General features: G+C 34.5%; 1 protein-coding gene across 2 annotated transcripts in view; it reads right to left on the bottom strand.

The window, feature by feature from the left end:
* Window positions 1-25,025, bottom strand: part of MAP3K2 (mitogen-activated protein kinase kinase kinase 2) — an 84,645-nt gene that overhangs the window by 13,375 nt on the left and 46,245 nt on the right. For both annotated transcript variants that reach the window (XM_055120477.1, XM_055120476.1), the window contains exons 3-15: window positions 22,253-22,371; window positions 20,804-20,844; window positions 19,050-19,149; window positions 14,828-14,941; window positions 14,571-14,658; window positions 11,206-11,336; window positions 10,136-10,215; window positions 8,567-8,634; window positions 8,270-8,362; window positions 6,877-7,083; window positions 4,785-4,933; window positions 4,300-4,431; window positions 1,191-1,320 (exon numbers count right to left, since the gene is read on the bottom strand). In XM_055120477.1, coding sequence (XP_054976452.1) covers window positions 1,191-1,320; window positions 4,300-4,431; window positions 4,785-4,933; window positions 6,877-7,083; window positions 8,270-8,362; window positions 8,567-8,634; window positions 10,136-10,215; window positions 11,206-11,336; window positions 14,571-14,658; window positions 14,828-14,941; window positions 19,050-19,149; window positions 20,804-20,844; window positions 22,253-22,371 — 1,452 coding nt within the window. The remainder of the gene's footprint in view (window positions 1-1,190; window positions 1,321-4,299; window positions 4,432-4,784; window positions 4,934-6,876; window positions 7,084-8,269; window positions 8,363-8,566; window positions 8,635-10,135; window positions 10,216-11,205; window positions 11,337-14,570; window positions 14,659-14,827; window positions 14,942-19,049; window positions 19,150-20,803; window positions 20,845-22,252; window positions 22,372-25,025) is intronic.

A 25,025-nucleotide genomic window follows, 5' to 3' on the forward strand; every position in this document is an offset into this window, starting at 1 on the left:
GAGTGCAGAGCCAGGAGTAACCCCTGTGCAGAGCCAGGTGTGACCCAAAAAGCAAAAAAAAAAAAAAAAAAATCATCATCCTACCTAAATTACTATATAGATTCAATGCAATCCCTATCCAATTCAGACAACATTCTTCAAGGACTCTGAATAGTCAATTACAGTTTGTATGGAATCATAAAAGATGCCAAACACCCAAAATCTTACTGAAAAATAAGAAAATGGGAGGAGGAGCCAGAGAAATAATATAGTGGGTAAGATCCTTCCTTGCACATAACCAACCCAGGTTTGACCTGGGCACAGATAGGAGGGATTCCTGAATGCAGATCCAGGAGCAACCCCTGTACATCACCAGGTACTAGAACAAAGAAAGACTCTTTGATTAATGGGTCAAAAAAAACCCAAAAGCAACATATTAGTCATTATTTTATTTACTCTTTATTTTTCCCTTTATCTAGTTAAAAAAAATTTTTTTTTCAGTACTAAGGATCAAACACATGACCTAATATTAAAGGCACATACTCTACGAGTGAGCTATAGCCCTTTGTTATTTTTACACTCAATATTTTTTTCTGGGATCATAAATCTAAATTCTGTCAAATAATTATTTCTATTCTTAGTTTTAGCTTTCCAAATCTTTACCTTTTAAAAAATAAGCAATCTATTAAAGTTTTGAAAAAGATTTGGATAATAGAACATGTTACAGAACACTGAGTCAGTAAAATATTTTTCTACAATATTTTAAAGTTTATGAAATGTTAAATGTCTTAGTCATATTACTTGTTTCATTATATTCATGCAAAATATATTAAAAAACTTTTGTTTGTTTTTTGTTTGGGGCTACACCCAGCGAAGCTTAAGAATTATTGCAGGCTCTGCTCTCAGGGATCACTCCTGGTGATGCACAGGGGCTGAAGCCAGGCAGCCACGTGTAAGACAAGTGCCCTACCTGCTTTACTATCTCTCCAGCCCCTCAAAAACTACTTTTAAATCTTGGAACCAGAGATGACAATAGGTAAGAGAGTACAGGTTGCATGTGTAGGAATTCTGGTTCAATCTCCAGAACTACACAGTGCCTGAGCACTGCCAGGGGTCAGTCCTGAGCACAGAGCCAAAGCAATCCCTGAGCATGGCCAAGTGTGGTCCAAAAGCTTCCTTGCAAAATAAAAAATTAAAAAAAATCTCATTACCTTTGATATCTCTATGAACAATCATATTACTGTGCAAATAATGAACGCCCTCCAGAATCTGACGTGTGTATTTTCTAGTCACATTTTCAGTAAGAGCTCCATATGCTTTTAATTGGTCCTTAATTGAGCCCTAAAATAAAACAATGATATCATTTGAAATAAAAAAAACATTATAAATCATATATCAAACAATCCTAGATCATGACTAGAAAGAAAAGAGATTTTAGAGATCACAGATAAGTACATTTCTATGCCATCTAATTTAACACAAAATTCCACTACATTCCCTGACTCTTAACTGTGAAGTATATGTCAGAGCTACAGAAGTATTTAAAACTAATTTTGACTCATGATGTCTCTATTTCTATCACTGTACTGATTCTATCTCCTATTCCTTAGCAACCATATTTTTTTCTAAAAAAAAATTCTCAGGTACTTTATTAAATCTTGCTTTCTTTTTTGCCCTGGATATATTTTTGTTTTTCCTATATGCTCTTCTACATATGTTCTATCTCAAGTTTTTCTTTTTGCTTACCTAAAATACCTACCAATTAACTTACCAAAACAGAAATTGGTAGGTATTTTCTAAGCTACGTCTAAGGAAAAATGATTACAATTAGAAAATCAGAATACCTGTGAGATTTTAAGGTTTTCCCTTAACTCAGCATTCTATTTCAAAATAGAAGAAGATATATTTAAAAGAAATTTCAGGACTATTGAGGTAAGTTAAATGGGCTGAGGTGCATGCTTTGAAAGCAGAAGTCCTAGGTTTGATCCTTGGCATTGCATTGGTACCCCTGAACAACACTCGGAGCAAGCTCCTAGCACTGGTCTAGAAAGTAGCCCCGTAGCACTGCTGGGTGTCACTGTAATGAGGGATCTAACTTAGGACCTCATTCATAACAGGCAAGTACACTATTGCTGAACTACATCCGTGGCAGAAAAAAGATTTCTTTTGGTGGGAATTGTGTAATTTTGGGTGATATCAGGCAATACTAATAAGAAGCTACACTAGGCTTGATGGAATCATGGTTTGGGGAAACATGAAGTGCCAAGGATTGAACTGGGACCTTCCACACTTACACACTTTAAGCTATTTTTCTAACCCCTAAAGGGGATATTTTTATAAAACCAATTCACATTACCAATAAAATATTTGAAAATAAAAATGCAGCAGTTATAAAGGATGGTGTGACTATAAAAATTATTATAATGATTAGAAATGAAGCTAAACTTAGAGTTGCTTTCCTGAAACTAGTTAAAAATGTATGATAGTGATCCAGTTTTATTCAAACCTTTAAGTTCAACCTCATACATTCACATACAATTCTAATAAACTAGTTCTTTGAAAACTCATAAATCTAGGACTAGAGAGAGCATAGTTGGTAAGGTGCCTGCTTGCCTTGCATGAAGCTAACCCTGATTTGATCCCTAGCACCACCCCAAGCACCACCAAGAGAGATTCCTGAGAAACAGAGCTAGGAGTAATCCCTGAATATCACTGCGTGTGGACCCAGAACCACATTAATACTCATAAATCCAACCTTTTTCCCAAATATATTATTCCCATTGTTATAGGAATGCATTTTTAAAAACTGATCAATTATATACTTCCATGCTGAAAATCATTAGGATTAAAATGTACTATCACTGTATCACTGTCATCCCATTGTTCATCAATTTACTTGAGCGGGCACCAGTAACATCTCTATTACACTCAGCCCTGAGATTTTAGCAGCCTCTCTTACTCATATTTCCCAACGACTGGAGGCTCTTTCAGTAACAAAAAAGGAACGAGAATTTGCAAATCATTTTTCAACCCCTAATGAAATTATTAACTCAGGCAATAATTATGAAGCTGAATTTAAAATGTTATGAAGATGGTTGAAAAGAAACTGGATATTCGTTCATTTGTCACCAAATATTTTCTGGATTTCAGGGAAAAACTAAACCTTTGTAATGGAAGAACTAGTACACTGATCATCCTAATCTAGCAATCAATCTCAGCATCACTAAGTGAAATAATCAGGAATTGCACTGCAGTCTCCTACAACATACCATGTATGCTGCATTCTAATTTAAAATGCTGGAAAAATGCAGAGCAGGTGCTTTGCATGCAGGAGGTCCCGACTTGATCCCCAGCACAACATAGTCTCCCAGACTGCAAAAAGCAAGCCCCAAGTACCAAGCTGCAAGTATAACCCTAATACCACTGGGTGTGGTTCCCAAACCAACAATAACCAAAAAAAAAAAAAAAAAAAAAAACCTGCTGGGGAAAAAAAACAACCCTAAAGATGTTGAATTTGAATCTAGTTAAGAACTTATATTCCACTCAGAGCTGATACTTAATGAGAAAACAAATTAAACACCATGAGGTTGCAATTTGAGAAACTTATAAGATGATATTGTCAACAGAAACATTCTATTGTCTATTAAATCTGTATGTAAAAACAGACTATGCTAAGACCAGGGAGATAATTCAAAGGATTATTATGCTCATCACCTGTGATGCATTCTAATTAAAAGGGGTACAGTAGCTAAATGTAATGTATAGTCCTGAATTGAGGAATGGTATGGACATTTTTGGGCACTTAAAGTAATATGAATACATTTTGCTTGACATCTGTAATCTATGTTAATATAATCCAGTATTTAAAAAATTAGTTTTAAAAAAATCAAAGGATATGGGTCAGGGAGATACTGCCATTTTGGTGCGTGTAAGGCATGTGCCCAACCCCAGTTCAATTTCTAGTCCATGATACCACATGCACCCCGACCCCCACCCCCGAACATTGTTAGGTATAGCCCTGGAGGTCTCAGACCACTACCAGGTTGGCCCGAGCATTGAACCACTGGCTCAACCAGGCGAGAATTGCTGGGAATGGCCCGAAAGATGCCTGAGTATGCCTTACATACATGCACCCAACCCCTACCAAAATGCAAAGATAAATAAAGAAAAATAAATTTTGCACTACTCTAACTTAAAACTCTTCCCAACTTGGGTTATCATTTTATAATCAAAATTTGTTTATTTTCTCACTAAGATTTTAAGTAAGGATAGGTCTATTTTCAAATAATATATTAATATATTAATAATATATTAACTTACTCCTGGCATATATTCCATAAATATGGAAAGGGTCTTTTCCTGGGGATCCCTCAAACAGCCATAATACTGAACAATTCGTTCATGCAGCAAGTTTTTCAGCAACTGAATTTCACACTCAAGTGCATTGACTTCCTGAAAGACATAACTCACTGTTAATATACTACTGTATATTATTATTATTATTATTATTATTATATTAACTGTTAACATGACTACTATAGATCCTCTAATTTCAGGGACCATCAAGATGATTTCATTCTGAAATTTGTATTTCCTAAGTAATAAACTTTTAAAGTACCAATAGCACTTCAATAGCAGTACTGAAAGAGAAAATAAATCTACAGTAGAAAGAAAAATGTATCTAATTATCTATTTTGCAAATGATTTGTATTAAGGAAAAACAAAATATTCTATCATGTGTTATAGCTATTGTAATAAATATGTTTCTTAAAATAAGATAAAGTAGCTCATGCAATGTTTCTTACCTTGCTTGTCTCAGGGCTATCAGGATCAAACTGAACTTGCTTAACAGCCAATTCTCTTCCTGTATCAACATCATAACAGAGGTAGACCCTGCCAAAGGCTCCCTGGCCAAGGAGTTTGCCCAATCTCCAGTTGGTTGGAGCACGAGGTGCTACAAAGCAATGTTTTTTAAAAACAGACTGGTCAGATGGCACACAAACATTTAGGGACTAAACAGGTGCACTACATTAGTAATATCCCTAATAGAATATTCCTGAATAAAAGAGAAAAAATAAAGACTACTCAAGTTCACATTTCTCAGAAAAATTTCTAAATTTTCTAGTAATCCTGAACCCAAGCAAGGTTCTTATCCCCATGACTTATTTTTAAATATTAATTTTTCTAATTACAAATACTATAGCATCTTTTATTCAACTTAAGAGAACACTGACAGTATGATGCATTATTTCTAATCCCTATCAAAGCAATATTTGCACTTAGGTTTTCATCTTCTATGATGTTGAGCGATACCTGGAGCAATAGCACAGCAATAGCACAGCAGAGCATTTGCCTCGCATGCAGCCAACCTGGGTTCAATTCCTCTGTCCCTCTCAGAGAGCCCAGCAAGCTACCAAGAGTATCCTGCCCGCATGGCAGAGCCTGGCAAGCTACCCGTGGCATATTCGATATGCCAATATCAGTAACAACAAGTCTCACAATGGAGACATTACTGGTGCCCGCTCAAGCAAATCTATGAACAATGGGATGACAGTGCTACAGTGCTATGATGTTGAGAAGTAGAACATTACTCTCATTCTAACATGAAAAAACTTGGAAGCTATGAGGAAAAATACATTTTATAGACAGAGGAATAAAGAAAAATATACACGAAAACCTCTCAAATTATGTAAGGTAGAAACAATAGGCTATCACTTAAAAATGCTAAAAGAAAAAAACATTTCCTAGAATTCCCTACCCAGAAAAAATGTTTATCTTTCAAAAATAAAGAAAAAAATCCTTTTCCAATCAGATAAGCAGAAGCTGAAAGCAATGTATTACCAAAAGATTTGTATTACAAGATAAAAATTTTCAAGCAAAAGAAATCTGATGACTCTATTAAAAAAAGTCTACAGCACTATGTTATGAGGTCATAGATGTAAGATATGACACACAAAGGAGAGAAATTATAAATATGCACATATTGCTACTACAAACATCTTTGAGCATGAATTCTCCACTTAGTTGATCAAGTCCAAATACTTCACATTCTTGCTTCAGTTATTCTTCTAGTCCCATTCACACTGTTTTAAGTAAGATAGTCCTACTTCAGCCATAAAATAACTTTCTGGACTGTGAGAGAGTATAGGATTAGGTGCTTGCCCTACATGCAACCAAGCCTGATCCAGATATAGTACTTTGAGCACCAGCAGGGCTCACTCCTGAACACAGAGCTAGGATTGACCCTTAATACTCCTGTTTGCCCAAATCTCCTCCTTACAAAGTAAAACCAATGAACTATTGTTCATTTTCAGAATATGCCAGGGATTCTAAAACATGTCACCGCCTTGACTGGTGAATTCCTTCTTACATTCATATCTAGAATACTTAATTTACTGTATGCATGTATACTTTGATTCATTCTCCCTACTAGACAACATCTTAAGAGATCATACTTGAGATTCTAGTGCTAGGCATCAAACTAGAATATAAAGAATAACTGGCAATAAATTTTCTAATACAAGCAAAGAACTATATAATCTAGTTAGCAGTAATAACTACTCCTATACTTAGATCTGACATTCCAATCACCTTTAGAAATAACATTTTTCGGGGGTTTTGGCCACATTCAGGTTTACTCCTAGCTCTGCATTCAGTGATCACTCCTGGTAGGCTTGGGGAACAATATGGGGTGCTGGGGATGGAACCAGGGTTGTCTGTGTAAGGCAAGCATCTTAACCCCTTTACTATCTCTCCAGTCCCTAGAAATAACATTTCTGTCTTTTTTGAGACATTGATCTCATCTTGAGAACTGGCTTGGTGTTAATTCATTTCAGTACTATCAAAGTCCACAAATGCTCTGCTAGACATTTCACCTTGTGAATTTCTATTACTTACAGCGGCTGGGAGGGCTGATGTCCATTACTGTCAAAGTAGGATTGTCAATGTCACTTCCCCTCCTTCTTATTCGACTGTCATCATACTCTGGGGTAAAGATACTGCTTCCACTACTAGTGCTTAAGGAGTGATCAGTAGGACTGAAACTAACAGGAGACCGGAAGCTGGTCCCTTGAGTCCTTCTAGCTCTTGGAAAAGTTTTACGACCTAGAAAATGAAAACAAAATTTTGTTTAGTTTAAAATAAACTTTATGGTATATAAGAAACAGATATATTGATTTAAAAAACTAAAAACACAATAAGTGATTAAATATGTGAAGCATAAGAGTATTATCATCATCATCATTATTATTATTGTTATTATTTAGGGGGAGAGAGAGGGCTTCCCATATGGTACCAAGATCAAACTCAAGGTCTGGAACATAGAAGGAAACTGCTCCACCCCTTTGAATTGCCTTCCCATTTCATCAAGAGTAATAGTTTTAAGTTCAAGAAATATCCTCATGAAGTTAAAAATACAAGAAAAAAGGTGAAAGCAGAAATGAAGAGAAAATTGGGTGGGAAATAGAATCTAAATATAAATTTATATAATTTATGTTAAGACATGTGCATACATACAAAAATATATGTAAAATCAAAGAACAGAATTTCCTCACTTTGGGGTTAAAAAAGGAGAAGAGTATTTTATTCTCATTTTTTATGATTTTAGATCCAAAATAAAATTGCAGAATTTATTGAGCAACTTTTTCTTTAAAAAGATGATGGAGGGGGCTGGAGTGATAGCACAGCGGGTAGGGCATTTGCCTTGCACGAAGCTGACCCGGGTTCTAATCCCAGCATCCCATATAGTCCCCTGAGCACCGCCAGGGGTAATTCCTGAGTGAAGAGCCAGGAGTAACCCCTGTGCATTGCTGGGTGTGACCCAAAAATCAAAAAAAAACAAAAAAAGATGATGGAAGTATGAATTTCATCAAGGAATAATTTTAAATACAATTTTTAATTATTCTGTTTGTTCTAAGGGCAAGATTATTATAAGGCAAGTTGGCACAAAACTATTAGTAGGATTTTAGCTACTAGTAAGTAGCTAAAACATTTTATTTATTTGGTTTTTGGGTCACATCTGATGGTGCTTAGGACTTACTCCTGGATCTGCGCTCAGGGATCACTCCTAGCTGGTTCGGGGGACTATATGGGATTTTGGGAATCCAACCTGGGTCATCGGCATGCAAGGCAAGTACCTTACTCACTGTACCATCAATCTGGCCCCACATTATAAACACTCTAAAACTAAAGCCTATTCTTGTAACTTAAGAAAAAAATATTTGATTTTACTTAAATGCAACTTTTAAAATACTATTTTAAATACTTTGAGACTCTAAATTCAGATACTTACCATCATTATAGTCTTGGTGGTGATAAGAAACATGATACCTTCTTGGATATGTTCCTCCTTTTCCAAATTTCTCAAAAATAGGATTATCATAGTCTATTAAGACACATAAGAATGTTACATGTCACATCATGACAAGTGCTTCTGATTAAAAGATATAAATTTTTAATTTAAAAAGTTTAATGTAAATTTTAATTTTAAAATTTTAATATAAATTTTTAATTTTAAAACTTCCTCCTCCCTCCCAAACAATAGTCAATGACATAGACATTTGTGTATTTAGAATGTGACTAGTCTAACCTGAAAATTCCTGATGATTATCTGGGTAACTCTGTGCTCTAGGCATTCGTGATTTTGGATAACTCTCTCTAAAAGTAGAAAGAAAAAGTCATATTAAGACAAATTATATAAAGAAGACTATAGAATGTTTAAAAAATACTATGTACTCTCAATTTACATATGTATACAGATATATAAGATATGGGTGTGTACCTCTATGTGTAGCAATTTATTATCTATCGATACAGGAATTCAGTAACATAACTGAAAAAGAGAAACTTCTTTTTAAGCATTTATTTAGAACTTATGTAAAAGCACAAAGTTAGACTTTTAAAATTAACCCCTATGGAGCCAGAGCGATAGCACAGCGGGTAGGGCATTTGCCTTGCACATGGCTGACCCGGGTTTGATTCCCAGCATCCCATATGGTCCCCCAAGCACTGCCAGGAGTAATTCCTGAGTGCAAAGCCAGGAGTAACCCCTGAGCATCGCTGGGTGTGACCCAAAAAGCAAAAAAAAAATAATAATAAAATAAAATAAAATAAAATAAAATTAACCCCTAGAGTTTAGTGATAAGAATGACATATTTTTGAAACCAGAGATGTTTAGAAACATCTATGTTTCAATGTGAGCTCTGTCACATAACTAGGTGCAACTTTGGCAAATCATCGGAGACTTTGTACACATATATAAAAAAGGGATAACACATTTCCAACTCATCAAGTAATTATGTATGAGAGTGTTCAGTACAGTGTCTTTCAAATATTATGTGCACAATAATTATCTTTCTTATTTCTGTCTCCCAGAATATCTTAAAATGTTTTAAATGTCTCCTTGAGGTAGACAAGTTTCCTTGTCTATATAATACAAAGATTCCACGTAGGCAGATAACTAAATACTAATACTTTGTTAACATAAGTTCCTATACAGAACTATTCATATTTTCAGAATTTGCTTTTATAAAGTAATCCCTGAGGATTAGACATTTGAAGATATTGATTGCTACAGATGAACACTGTTCTCCTGAGGCCAGAAGAGGGAGCACTTGTAACAAAAAAAAACTACAAGTGCAAAAAATTACAATTACAGCTGCACCATCTGCTTACATTCATGAACAACCATTTCACAGAACTAAAACACTGAAATTTTAAATAACAATCCAACATTGTTTGCCACAATTTTAAGAATGAAAATTATTTATAATATGGTGCCACAACGAACATGTTCTGAAAAAATGAAACTCAAAAAATCTCTAAAACTAAACATATAATTAAAAAATTGGTAGCAGTTTCATGAATAGCATTAAAAGTAAATGTACATAAAAACAAAGTTCACATTTAACTTCCAGAACAAAATTTTGGCAAACTGGAATATTCAAAATATTACAATCATATATAATTTTAACCAATTAAGCTATAGCCCCCATAAGATTAAGAGATTCATCCAAGCTGAAAAAAACTGTTTGCCATAAACATAGACAAATATCAACTACATCCCTGTGAGTGCACACAAAAAGTTAACAATTCAATATACTATATATATGCACATTCTTCACGTATATTAAAAAGCAAAAACTACAATTAGCATTACCCATCCAAAGGACTATCAAGTGATGGACAACTTCCTGAGCCAGAATTTTCAGGACTGCTTAAAGATAATGGGTCCAGCATCTAGAAAAAAATAAGAGTTCTACTGTGATACGATTTTATGTTACTGGTTTTTGAAAAACAGCTTCATTAAAGTACAATTTAGGCAATATAAAATTCACCAATCTATAGTGCCCATTTCAGTAGTAGTATTCTGAATTGTGGACACCCCCTATAATCCTACAACACTTTCAGTACCCAACAAAGAAACCCCATATTCAATAGTAGTCTTTCTCCAGAGTAATCCCTTTCTTTTTTCAAATTTTTGTTAAAGAGCCATGATTTACAACATTACTGATAGTTACATTTTAGGCATACAATAATTCAATACCAACCCCTCCATCAGTGGAGAGTAATCCAATTTTAAATGTTTTAAACACAGCTTTTCCTTATAAGAAGGCTATAATTTCAAACTTTCCTAAGAGAAAAATATTCTTCCCTATAGATTAATAAACAATTGAAAAGTATAATATTTCATTTAGTCATGCTTATTGAAACTGAATAATTCCCTCTCCTACCCTACAGGAATGAGGTTAATGTAACCCAAAGTAGCTGACGTTAGAAAAAGTAAATTCATGGAACAGTAGAAGCTACAAACTCCATGAAAACACTTCAATACTGTAAAACCTTTTTAAAATTTAAAAGTTGACAAACCACAGTTTCATAGTTAAATTTACTTTTGTAAATACTAATTCTCATACTAAAATACTACACACAATCATTTGAGTGGCAAATTTAAGAAAATTATCCTCAATCCAAATTTATGTGTGAATGAACAATGCATACACAAATTAGTGCAAATTTTCCTATACTCTTTGTTCACAAAGAACAAAAATATGAAATTAGAAAAGTAGAACATGAACATATATACACACACACATACACACACACACACATATACACACACATACACACACACACACACACTACCATAACTAGGTACCTGCCATGTGATATGGACTCTGATGGAAGCTCTTTAAATAAAATGAAAAAGCACATCCAAGTTTTGCTTACTTGGTCCATGCTCTCTGGAATGAACTCTCCTTCACTGTTGATACTTGTGAATGACCCATTCCGGGCAACCTGGTGTAATTCATCTGGAATGTATCCCGGGGGAGGGGAGCTTCTATCTCTATTAGTGGGAGCTCAAAAGAGAAAAATTACATGTTATCTTTAAATAAATACCAGAAGGGAACTAATTTTTTGTATATAAATATATATAATTTCTGCCTTACAGTACCAATAATTTCAGTAACAGAAATAGTTATTAAAATTGATCAGAACATTCGTATCAGTAAACCTCAAATATTTTTATAGCTTTCTAAACCCCCATCCTACTATTATTAACTTCGCTGTAATATTCATAGGTAGTTAAGTGGAGTGTTCTTCCGACTGCTAACAACATAAAGAACCAATAATATGTAAATATTTTTAGATTAACTCCATTTCTTCTGAGCTTCTAGAGGTCAAGTTTATATTAATGTTAATGTAATTTATAAAAAGCATCATGATATAGGAAAAAGAATACAGGTTTTGGAGTCAGACCTGTTTAAAACCTAGTGGTAGTTACTTGTCAGCTGTATTACTTCAGGAAAGTTATTAAATCTCCATGGACCAGTTTCAGGAACTAAATCTCTCCTTTGTGAATGTGGTAGATAATAAAAATTATTCATAATGAATATATGCTATAAATATTTGACTCCATGATGGTCTTCCCAGTCCTTATCTAAAGAAACATGACTTCATAGTCAGTTAGCCCATATTAGTCTGTTTATAATTTGCAAAGCTGTATTTTATTCCTGAGTATGTTCTTTTGTGCCAAGTCATATTCCTGGAATTTAAATCTCTTTGCAGTTTGGAAAAAAATCACAGAACTGTAGTTCATTTAATCACAGGCTTCTTACATAGCCTATTTGTATTTGGTTCTACAGAAATAATGCTGTACTTATTAATACTTTAAAGTGATAATACTATGACATTATGAAAACACTGTCATCCCGTTGTTCATCGATTTGCTCGAGCGGGCAGCAGTAACATCTCCATTATGAGACTTGCTGTTACTGTTTTTGGCATGTCGAATATACCACGGGTAGCTTGCCAGGCTCTGCCGTGCGGGTGGGATACTCTCCGTAGCTTGCTGGACTCTCGGAGAGGGGTGGAGGAATTGAACCCGGGTGGGCCTTGTGCAAGGCAAATGCTCTACCAGCTGTGCTATCGTGGCTAGTCTGAAAGTAGTGAGTGGTCATAAGGTCAACCTAAAGTCAACCTGCAGCAAACTATAAGCTAAACTATGACATTATAAAAAAGCAAATAAATTAATTGTCATGCATTCTAATTTGTAAAGCAAATAATGTGTACTTTGAAAGGATTTTCTCAATTTTTTGCTACATTAATCCCATGATTTAAAGAGGACAGTGCTAAGAATGATTCACTGGTAGAGCATATACTTTGCACACAAAAAGGCCTGGATTCTATTCCTGACAGCATGAAAACAAAAAAAAAAAATAAACTATTTTAAATATAAAGATGAAGGTAAAATTACTGGTATCAGGGTAGAGAGATGGAATTGTCATGTAGGTACCCGTAATATTCTTTACAAAAATTTTTAAAAAGTCCCTATATTGGTATCTTTCATTTACTTGTGTATCATCTCTACTGTTCACTGTTTGAACATTTCTGAAACTAAAAGTAGTATTGTAAAAAAGACACATAGCAAAATGTGGTCATAAAAATAGCGTCTTCTCAAGACCTAAGGAGAAGATAAACAATATATTATTTGGGGTTTTAAGACTATACCTGGCAGTGCCAGAATCGTGGTAGGAGGGTAACTCTTGGCTCTGTGCTCCAGGTCATTTTTTTCTCCTGGTAGCACACATTCCATATAAATCTTTGCTTTTGTTATTAACATTCCTCTTTAATCCCCAGTCTCTGTTAAGATTCCTGACCACAACTTTTGTTTGGTCCTACTCAGCTGCTTCCTTCCTATTCATATTTCACCTCCTCTTCTACTATTCCCTTTCAAATCCACTTCTATCATTATTATTATGATTTAATTAATTTTTAAATAACACTGCCAGTGATGCTCAGGCCAGTGGTATAGGTGGATTAGTGTGAGTCCAGCGGTGGTCTGGCTCACCTGAGCCACATCTGGCAGTGCTGGGGAGGCACAGGGTATAAAGAGACTGAATTCAGGACCTTGAATCAAGGCATGTGCAAGGTTACTTGCGCTAACCTCCTGACCCTTTCATGCTAATCTTATTCACCATATTCAATGCCTAACTTATATAAAACATTCATACTATAACTTCTGAACAATGTTAATGCTTTTATCATATAAAAAAATGTACATTACCAATTATTTTACACAGAAGATACACAGAACTGAGGACTCTTGTCTACCCCAATACCTAGAAGGCCTCCTTTAAAAAGAAAAGAATCCAGGGCCGGAGCGATAGCACAGCGGGTAGGGCGTTTGCCTTGCACATGGCCAACCCGGGTTCGATCCCTGGCATCCCATATGGTCCCCCAAGCACCGCCAGGAGTAATTCCTGAGTGCAAAGCCAGGAGTAACCCCTGAGCGTTGCTGGGTGTGACCCAAAAAGCAAAAAAGAAAGAAAGAAAGAAAGAAAGAAAGAAAGAAAGAAAGAAAGAAAGAAAGAAAGAAAGAAAGAAAGAAAGAAAGAAAGAAAGAAAGAAAGAAAGAAAGAAAGAAAGAAAGAAGGAAGGAAAGAAGGAAAGAAAGAAGGAAAGAAAAAAAGAAGGAAAGAAGGAAAGAAAAAAAGAAGGAAAGAAGGAAAGAAGGAAAGAAGGAAAGAAGGAAAGAGAGAAAGAAAGAAAGAAAGAAAGAAAGAAAGAAAGAAAGAAAGAAAGAAAGAAAGAAAGAAAGAAAGAAAGAAAGAAAGAAAGAAAGAAAGAAAGAAAGAAAGAAAGAAAAGAAAAGAATCCCACACAGGATCCATTTTCCTTCTTTTCTTTTTTGTTTTTGAAGCCACAGCTAGCGTGCTCAGGGCTTATCCCTGTGCTGAGGGAGCACTCCTGCTGGGCTAGCAGAGTCATATGGGGTACCAGGGATGGAATCAGCCACATGCAAGGCAAGTGCCTTCCACGGTACTATTTACGCCATTTTTCTTTATATCATAGGATTAATAATTTAGTGCATATTAAAAACAATAAAGCAAAATCTGAAAGCTCTTAGCAATGTTTATTATAACAGCACTTTTAAAATGACTTTTCAAGAGGTATCAGTTAACTAAAGCATTTGATTAACTGAATTAGAAGGAAGAGTCACACTACTATTATCTGCAGCTTTTCTACATTAATGGATGGACGAGAAATTAAGAAATTATCTACAAACGTGATTCAGACATTAATTTTCTTACCTATAAGAGAAAGCCGTTTTTTCCTTTCTGCTCCAAATACTGTGTTATCCAAATCTTCTAATGATGGCAACGGTTCTAAATTTGTAGCCTGCAAAAGAAAAAGAATTAAACACTCCAAGGCTTTAAACACAATCTCTTTTCTATCAAAGATAAGGCATGTGCCCATACCTCTACACTGTCTCTCTGGTGCTCATACATTGGGCTTTTAGAGGCATAAATCCTTTTAATCATATTGAAATTTTTTTTCAATTCTTTACCTGTGTATTTCCGTTTATTACAAGTAATATTTTCAGGCTCTTCATATGAATACTGCGATCCAGCAGTTCCACAGCTTTGTCCAAGTCATCTTGGGTTGTTAATGGAATTACCAACTAAACAGAAAGAAATTAAAATTACTATAATCATTTTACCAGGTCAATCCCTTCCAGGAGATTCTCTTTACTATGGAATTGTCTCAAATTACCGTGATTTCCAGTATAATAAAATTCTGGATGGTTATATATCTAGATCACTTTACTCTTTTTATCTTATCATAACCAAAATCACAGAATATAAATTTTTGCTATGATAATTTTTATACTCATCTATAAAACAAATAAATATTAGTTTCCTGTGAAAATTCCTGAGTATTGCTAAACTTAAGTTACAATGTATATATATCCCGAAATTGCTTTAAGTACACAAATATGATATAAAAGTAGGACTACCTTTCATTTGCACTGATGAAACTTACTTTTTTATTCATTAACCAGATTTGCTTGTTCGCCTGATATGATTATGAATGTACCAAATACAATGAGCAACTGGGTAGTAGTCATAGAGGGAGGATCCTAGAAATATACCTGCAAACCTCAAACCCACCTGAGGTTCTTATCTCCGAGCCTAGTGACCTAACCACTATACTTTAAAACAAAAAAGGCTTAAAGATCAGTTTTCCTATAGTAAACCCTGATTGCTGAACTCTAATTTCATTAGTCTTCTCATGGATTAGATTTTATAGAGGAAAAAAGCACCTGAGAGGTCAATGAGAAAATGTATAGTTAACAAAATTGAAAAAAAAAATCAAAGTAACTATTTTCTTTTTAATAAAATGGAAACTCGGTGATTTTAGATGACATTATCAATAATCTTCAATTCCATTTCATTGAAAAAAGGATTGACTAGGGGCCAGGGAAATAGCTCAAAGGCCTAGTTTGCATATATTTGATCCTACCATCAGTAAACTCAGAACAGCCAAAAGCAGACCCTGCGGAAAGTGCTGGGAGTAAGTAGCCTCAGAAACAGTACTGGTTGTGGAAATAAAAGAGGGAGAGAAAATGGGAGGGAGGGGTTAAAGGAAGGAGGGAGGAAGAAAGGAAGGGAGCCCTCAGCTGGGTATGGACATAAAAAAACAAAAATCCCTTTGTTTTAAGCAAGACACAATTACAAAGCAAAGATAATGCAAATTTTATCTATTTACTTGTATTTATCTACTATTCTGTGCTTGGGATTATTTATTCTAATATCAGCTTGTATCTAATTTTATACTAAAACAACTTACCTATTAATCAGACCTTTCTTCTCTCATATTTTCTAAACCTGCTAACTTTATCTGTGCACTCCCAGATCTATTCCCCTCAATACACACACACACACACTCCTCTCACACTTTACTTGGTAAAGAGCCAACTAACAAATCCAATCAATCCTAACTCTAACCTTCTAGTTGTTTTGATTCGGGCAAAGAGAAAATGTTCATAGAATAATGGCTCCTTTAGAACAGAGGAATTTATGCAATACCAAAAAAAAAAAAATCTATAAAAATTGAAGACCAAGATTTAAAGTGAAATTTTTGTTTGTTTGGGTCGAGCGATATAGTACAGCGGGTAGGATGTTTGCCTTGCATGTAGCTAAACCAATTTCAATCCTTGGAATCCCATATGGTTCCCCCCCCACCCCTCCACCCCCACCCTCTGCCCCAAGCACTGCCAGGAGTAGTTCCTGAATGCAGAGCCTGGAATAATCCTTGTGCATTGTCTGATATGACCCCCCCCCAAAAATTTTTTTTTGTCTGTTCACATGTGCACGGTACCCCAATGTCCAGTGTTCAAGGGCCCACAGTGAATTTTCCCTGCTGTAAATCAGGACATGGTTAACTTCAAGTATCACAGATTCTCATGATGATCTCTCAGTCATAACAAATTTAAAAAAATTTAATTTTACCTTAAGATAACACTAAGGTGATAGCCTTCTCTACCACCTTCCTGACAAGAGGTCACTTAGATATGACTGACCACTGGTAGAAATCCTTCAGAAATCATGAGAAAAAGAAACTGAAACTTTTTTCAATCTTAGAAAATAGAGGAGGGTTCCTAAAACTACAGGTCAGTTAACCTGATGTCAATCTTCCAGAAAAAATTGGATTATAAGAATTCAGAAAAGAAACAACAATTTTAAATGTTAGACTATGTACAATATGAACAAATTATGTCAAACTAACCTAATTTTTCCTCAATATATTTACTAGGCTGGTGAATTAAGACAAATTTATAGTCTTTATAGTCTTAATGCATTTTGGCATTTGAAAGTTTTCCATAATACAACTTTAGGAAAAATTCAATGAATGGGGCTGGGAGTGTATCTTCATGGCGAGTTCAATCCCCAACATTGCACAAAAGAAAAACACCAGATACATCTGAGTTCCCCTGCAATCATACTATGAGCTAAAGATACTTCTGAGATAAAGTAATGGAATAGGGAAGATAAGAAAGGGAATGAGACCCATAATAGATACATTACCCTGATGGGATAATTGTAGCCCACTGTAGTTACCTATCTATCATAGCCCATCTATCTTGAGCTACAATTTCCTTACTCACTTCAGTAATATGTATTTCATATATTGTACTTTCATAGATATGACTATATATACACATACACACATATACATGTATGTATGCATGTATGTACATATATATGCATATACATGTATATGTGTGTGTATATATATACATATATACATATGAATGAAAAACCCTCAGTGTCTTAGGGACTAAAAACTGAAAATCAGGTCAGCACTAACAGAAAAGTAAAAGCCAAGGCAGGACCAGAAGCAAGAAGTGTACATGACTGAAAACTCAAGAAGTATATGAAAAATAAAATTTTAAATATTACCATCTTATAGTGAACTGGAGTGACAGCACAGTGGGTAAGACGTTTGCCTTGCACGCAACCGATTTGGGTTAGATTCCTAGAGCCCGGCACACTACCAAGAGTATCCCGCCAGCATGGCAGAGCCTGGCAAGCTACCCATGGAGTATTCAATATGCCAAAAACAGTAACAACAAGTCTCACAATGGAGCCGTTACTGGTGCCCACTCAAGCAAATTGATGAACAACGGGACGACAGAGCTACAGTGCTATCTTATAGTGTTCATTACTTTGTGTTCAGGGATACTATTTGGATATAAATTGTCATCTTGAAAAATATTTTCTGCTTTCAGTTGTATGTGGTTACTTTAGAAAATTATATTCAACATATTTTTTGCTTTAAATTAACACTAATGCATCTAAAAATCCAACACTTTTAAATATTTTTATTTTCATAGTTTTAACATCTGCAAAGCATTTTTATATATTTTCTCAAATTTTCTTAATTTTTATTTAAGCTCTCTTCTCATTCTATTTATCTCCACTGGTACCTCTTCCATTCCTGAAATAGGTGGTTCTTTTCATCTTAGGAACTCTGTATGTGGTACTCTCAAGCTACTCTCTCTACCAGGCATAGTCTTTCCTCATTTCCTCAAATTCTTTGTATGGCTGGCTCTTCATATTTCAAGTCTCAGTGACTAAACATTGCCACTTCAATAATTATTCCTTAGAGTAGAATACCTACCATCCTTCTTTTATTCTTTATCACAATACTTCATGCAGTTCCTTCTAAAAACTTCACATATTAAAAAATTCACTTATTAATTGTGTTTCTACCATACCTATAAATTCCACAAGGGATAGAAATTCAGAAGATACAAAAGTATGCCTGGTAAACTCAACAAGTATTTTTGAGATTAAAAAAACAAACAAACAATGAATTAGCCAATTAACTATTAAATGTTCAAATTTCAAATTTTATGATTTTGGGATGTTGAGATCTCATACAACTGAAAGAAACCTCAGAGATAATCTAATGCAATTCAAATTTTACAGAAGGTTCAGAAGTGGTTGCTCAGAATACAGAGCTCCTTGGTATCACAATGAACCCATATGGTCACATATATTGATTGCTAAATATGCATACTGATTTAATGACGTCCTAAAATCAACACAAAAACCCCACTAAGTTTAATTTAATGTGTTTGACTACAAAGTGTTATTATCTATGTAGCAGAGTACAGAGTATGAAAAGATAGTTTATCTATAAACTATACAGAATACTCAATCTTAAAAATAAATATGCTATGTTCCAAAATAAGAATTTTAAGAATTAGTATGTATGCTTACCTCATTATTGGTATAATGCAGGTCCATAGACTGTCCAAAGGCAATTTTAGCTTTAGATCTCAGGTCTTCCAGTTTAACTGGTCTAGGGAACTGAAGGATTCTATATAGACAAATGGTAAGATATTTTATCTTCTTAGGCACACTTAAATGACAAACTAACAACAACAATCTTGTAGGTATAAAGATAAAAAAGTAAAACAAATATTCACATTTCTTAAAAAAAAAGCTCATTTTTAATCACATATCTGTCAACACAAAGTTCAAAAACTATAAAGTTTTTGTTAATTATAACAAAATTATAAAAAGTAAATTCTCAAAATGTTCTGCAGTTTATAATTTGCATGGGACTATTATATGAATATTAAAGAACAAAGAAAGTGCTCACAGGAGAAAATGATTATACTTAATTGTGGTATCAACTGTATAATGGGATGCAATGAAACTATTATAAAGTATAATGATCCTTCAGGTATTCAAATATTTATTTCTGTACCCTTAAGAATTCAACATTTTGAACACATATATATTAACCTCCCCAAACACAGATTTTTTAAGGATTATAATTTTTAATTATATCTTCTAAATCTTGTATTTTATTTCCATATATCAAAGGATAGGCCTGTACTGGCCCTAGGAAGCACAGACCTAATTAGAGACTACTAAACTCTTAAGTTCCCTAAGGAAAGGTATCATGTCTACTCTGTTCATTTTATTTCTTTGTGACTCATAAAAATTAGAGAAAGTATTTATAAAAATAAAAGTGCAAATAGGAAAAAGTAAATTAGTCAACACTTGTATACCTGGTATATCCCATTTAAAAAAATCTGCATAAAACATTTTTACATCTTTGGTTATATGATTTGTGAAACATTTTTGTTAAAGTCCTTAAAATAGATCTTTCATTTAATTAACTTAATTAGACACTATATCAGAAACTAAATCCCATCTTCTCACTCTTCTTTGGCCTTGTTAGCAATTTTGTGGTCAGCCACTACTATCACTTCTACCACTGCACTGAATACAGATACCTGATGGGAAGCTAGGCTTACCATTATCAGTTTAAGATATACAACTACTACTCCAATTCACTTTTCTCAATATTACTAATTAAGACATATATTTAAATGTCATATGATTGAGGTCTCAAGAATTATCAGAACTCTATTAAGTTCACATACATAAATTCTGTATAGTATCTAAAGGGACAATAAGATGATGAAAGGAGAAGTATATTTAATTTCCACTGAGCAAAATTGAAAGGACTGAAAATGTCAAACGCTAAACTATGTGGTCAGCTTATTTATTTTGTAATATTTCAAATAAAAAACATTAAGTTTATCTAGTATTTAGCCTGAATTTTGACAGATTCTATCTCGTTTATTTTAACATATTACCAAAAACTATTCCATTCTCAATATATTTTTGTTTTGGATCACATGCAGCTATGCTCATGGCTTACTCCAGATTCTGCGTTCAATGATCATTCCTGGCAGGTTCTGGGGACTACAAGGGGTGCCAGGGATCAAACCCAGGTCAGCTGTGTGCTGTGCAAGTGTCCTTCATTGCAATATTGCTCCAGCCCTGTATTGCATGCAAGGCAAGCACCCTACCCACTATACTACCTCTCTGGTCACTCCATTCTCAATATGGAAGCCCTGAACCTTCAAAAACGTATAGGGGATAAAAACTCTAATAGTTTAATTAGAAACCTTTGATTAAATCAATAACCTGAGATGTAATATTTCTCTCCTCACCGTTTTTCTCCTCTGTGTTCAAATTTGACTCGAACATCATTCTGTAATAAGATAATTTCAGATATCAGAAACAATTTCTAATCAATGAAAACTTCTAAAATTATTAAATCTTATTTAATAAATGCTTAGTCATTAAAACAGATGAGAGAGTTCATTTTAAGTGTCAACTTCAATCAGTCAGTAGTGTCTGTCAAAGAGCTTTACTGAAAATTATGTTGCTAAATCTTGTTTCAATGGGGAAAATGACCATGATCTATTAGTGATGGCATAATGGGTACAAGACATTTGCTAATCCTACTGTAGGAAACAGAGAAAAATATATTCCTACTTTTCATGTTAGATATTGCATATCTGTTTTTATAATTGTTTTAGGGCACACCTAGAGGTGCTCAGGGGTTATTCCTGGCTCTGCACTTAGGAATTACCCCTGGGAGTGTTTGGGGGATCATATGGGGTGCTGGGAATTGAACCCTCATTGGCTGTGTGCAAAGCAAGCTCCAGTCCCCTGACAACAAATTTTCGTAACAAAATTACTCTTATTTGCACATATACAGAATAATTTTAAACAAAAACTATACTTCTGGAAAAACACAAATACTCATTACTGAAACTGACAAATATATTTTGGAATGTTCAACAGAATGAAATTTATGTAGCAAGAAAAAAAAAAGAAAAAAGAAAAATAAATTCAATTTGCTTATCGGGACTGGAGAGGTAGTATAGCAGGTAGGGTGCTTGCCTTGCACATACACAGCTGACATGGGTTCAAGCTCCAAAATTCGACTTGGTGCCTCAAGCTCACCAGAAGTGATCCCTGAGTCCTGAGTAAGCCCTGAGCACTGACAGGTGTAGACCAAAAAACCTCACCAAAAAAGAATTTTTTTTTATCTTACATGCTTTAAAATGAATAAACTACCAGCTTTAATAATTATCACTATAAATGAAATTTAATTTTTAAAACATACGGCAAGCTACCGAGAGTATTGCACCCGCACGGCAGAGCGTGGCAAGCTACCCGTGGCGTATTCGATATGCCAAAAACAGTAACAACAAGTCTCACAATGAAAGATGTTACTGGTGCCCGCTCAAACAAATCAATGAGCAATGGGATGACACAGTGACAGTGACAGTGACACCCTTATAAAAATGTATGACAAAATATTTCAAAATTATAAAAGCTAAACTTTATTTAACTGTTACTATAAACTATATTTATATATTTGTTGGGTCACATTTGGTGGTGTTTGGGGGTGATCTTGGAGGATGATCTTGGAGGATGATGTGGTGTCAGAAACTGAACCCAGGGCTACCCACAAGAAAAAGCATGCATTTTTGCTCTTTGCACTGTCTCCTTAGGCTTTAAACAAATTTTCTGAAAAAACAGAATATCAAAGGAAAATAATACATATAATAACAATATAGTTATTAAAATATTGCTGAAACAAATACCTGTTTTTTTGGAGATAAAGATTTTGTTTTTCTGGCTTCTTGTAGGGATAATGCTGGTCGACTGGCCTTATGAAGAACAGCCAAATCTTGCATGATTGAGTTCAAAGCTTGCTGATCATCTAGATTTAAAAAAAAATAACCAAAAAACAACATATACTCAAATAAATAGTATCAGTATCTATTCACCATCAATACATTAATTGATAATAATGCAAAAGAAATGCTTCTATAATACTTTACTACCTATGGTTTGAGGGCCACACCTGGTGGTACTCAAGGCTTACTCCTGGCTCTATGCTCAGAGATCACTTCTGGTGGTGCTCAAGAAACCTTATGTGGTGCCAGAGATAAAATATTTTTCTGTTTCATCCATTCTTAAGTCAGAAATAAAGAAAAGCTTTATCTCTGAATGGCCTACTAATATCTGGAAGTGTTTCCTTAAACATCTTCACCGTAAGATTCAAGATGACTACGAACATTAAACTATTAAAATTTAATTGAGCCCATAACAATTTAATTTCAAGAAAAACCCAATCCTTAGGGAAAAAAAAGTACTAAATTCATAAAGGTCATGAAACAATGAGCCATCATGAACTTTTAAATATACCAAAAATTGCTAAGAAATTCTTATGATTTCTAAGAACTATAAGTATTAGCCTGATAGTAATACAATGACAGATGGCTTTATGACAGATAAAGGTCTAGGGAGAATTTCATTAATTCTCAGTAGCAAATCAACTTTACTAATGATAATCAACAAATGGCAAATGAAGTTAAGGGAATATACAGCTTATATTATAAATACAATTTTTATTTTTTTTTTTTTATTTTTATTTTTTTTTTTGGGTCACACCCGGCGATGCACAGGGGTCACTCCTGGCTCATGCACTCAGGAATCACCCCTGGCGGTGCTCAGGGGACCATATGGGATGCTGGGATTCGAACCCGGATTGGCCGCGTGCAAGGCAAACGCCCTACCCGCTGTGCTATCACTCCAGCCCCCTAAATACAATTTTTAAATGGCTTTCCTGAGCGATAATCATGTCGTAGGGGAGTACTCATTAAAACATGCATTACCAGGGCTGGAGCTATAACACAGCGAGGAGGGCATTTGCCTTGTGCATTTGTCCTGCATGTTTGCCTTGCACACGCTGAACTGGGTTCGATCCCCCAGCATCCCATATGGCTCCCCAGTGCAGAGCCAGGAGAAACCCCTGAGCATCGCCAGGTGTGACCCAAAAAGCAAAACAAAAACAAAAACAAAAACAAAAACAAAACCCAAAAACATTCATTACTTAGCAGGGGGAAAATCATAGAAACAATGTAGGAAAATCAACGGCTTCCTCAGTGAAAAAACAAAAAATGTGGCAGATAAAGACTCAGTAGGAAACTTACTTTGAGGAGGTTGGCAAGAGGTAAACTAACAAACCCGCAAAAGATCAAGCAAAGTGGTGAGTATACAGTATAAGCATTGTTATAACAGTTAAGTTGAATGACTGAAGAATTAAGGAATCTTTGTGATAATCATAAGTGTGAGGAGGATTAGACAAGTAATAAATGTTATAGGATGATGTTAGACCCAACAGACAGAGAAAAGCCAAGAAATCTGAGAGTTTGACCAACAACCAACCACACAAGAATAAACAGTGGGTTTCTGACACATGCCAAGAAGATATTTAGTTCAATATAATAACTGAAAATATTTGGGAAATAATTTCAAATAAAATATTTTAACAGAAATTCTTATATGCCTTACTGGTTACTTACCATACTTGAAAACTAAAGAACTTCGATCAAAAATTCATTATATTTTACTTTAAATAGAATTATATATTGGTTATTTCTGATACGTTTTTAAGCAATGATGATTCTTTGCCTTGATATTTATTAGAGTGCAATATTATTTGAGGATAGAAGAAATCAATTTAATACACAGTACAAACTGCATGTGAGAGCAATCAGACTCAAAAGTTGATAGCTCAGTAAAAGAACATCTATGTTGAAACAGGAAATGAAGCTGCTGAAGGTAGAGAATTTGAACTATGGGAGGGCAGTACACTGATGGCAAAAAAGGAACTGTGGAAAAAGAAATTAGAAGATGAAGTTTTGGTTTATACGCTTGCCACTTATATAAGTAGGCAAAATAAAAATATGCTAGCTCTTATGTGAATGAACAAGGGTGAGTTTAAGTTCTATAGTCTATGCCATAAATATACACAGAAAGGTTAAATAACTTATTCATGTCAAGTGTTTAAAATAAAGTTTTAGAAAGATAAACGTGGAGAGTATGCATGATTGCTAAAACACGGGGATCTGTACGTTAAAAACGTAAGCTTCTAACTACTCAGCTCATTTTCCCATTTAGGATATAGCAGGCCAATCACTGGTTTTCCTAGGTTTCCCTGCAATCCCTGCTTTATGGAACTATCAATCTCACGAAAACGAAAAAAAAAAAAAAGAAAGAAGAAAGAAAGAGAAAACGGAAACAAAAAGAGAGTAAGAGGCTGCAACTATGGCTCAGAGGGTAGAGCACAGGGCTCCTGTGTATAATGTTTTTACAGATCTTTCCTGAGCACCAGTAATTTGCTGCTTATTCTTTACTGAAATTTTTTACTTATTCTTTTCATGCTGTAAATTATTTTTATGCTTATAATATTTCATTATTGGGTAATTATAATAATTCCTCAGCACATATTCAATCTTAAAAGTGACTTTGTTTGATTTTTCTTTGCTGTTTTCATTGAGGTATTGTGATTTTATTGTTAAGTATACC

This window comes from Sorex araneus, chromosome X, assembly GCF_027595985.1.
Source record: "Sorex araneus isolate mSorAra2 chromosome X, mSorAra2.pri, whole genome shotgun sequence".
Taxonomy (NCBI): Eukaryota; Metazoa; Chordata; class Mammalia; order Eulipotyphla; family Soricidae; genus Sorex; species Sorex araneus.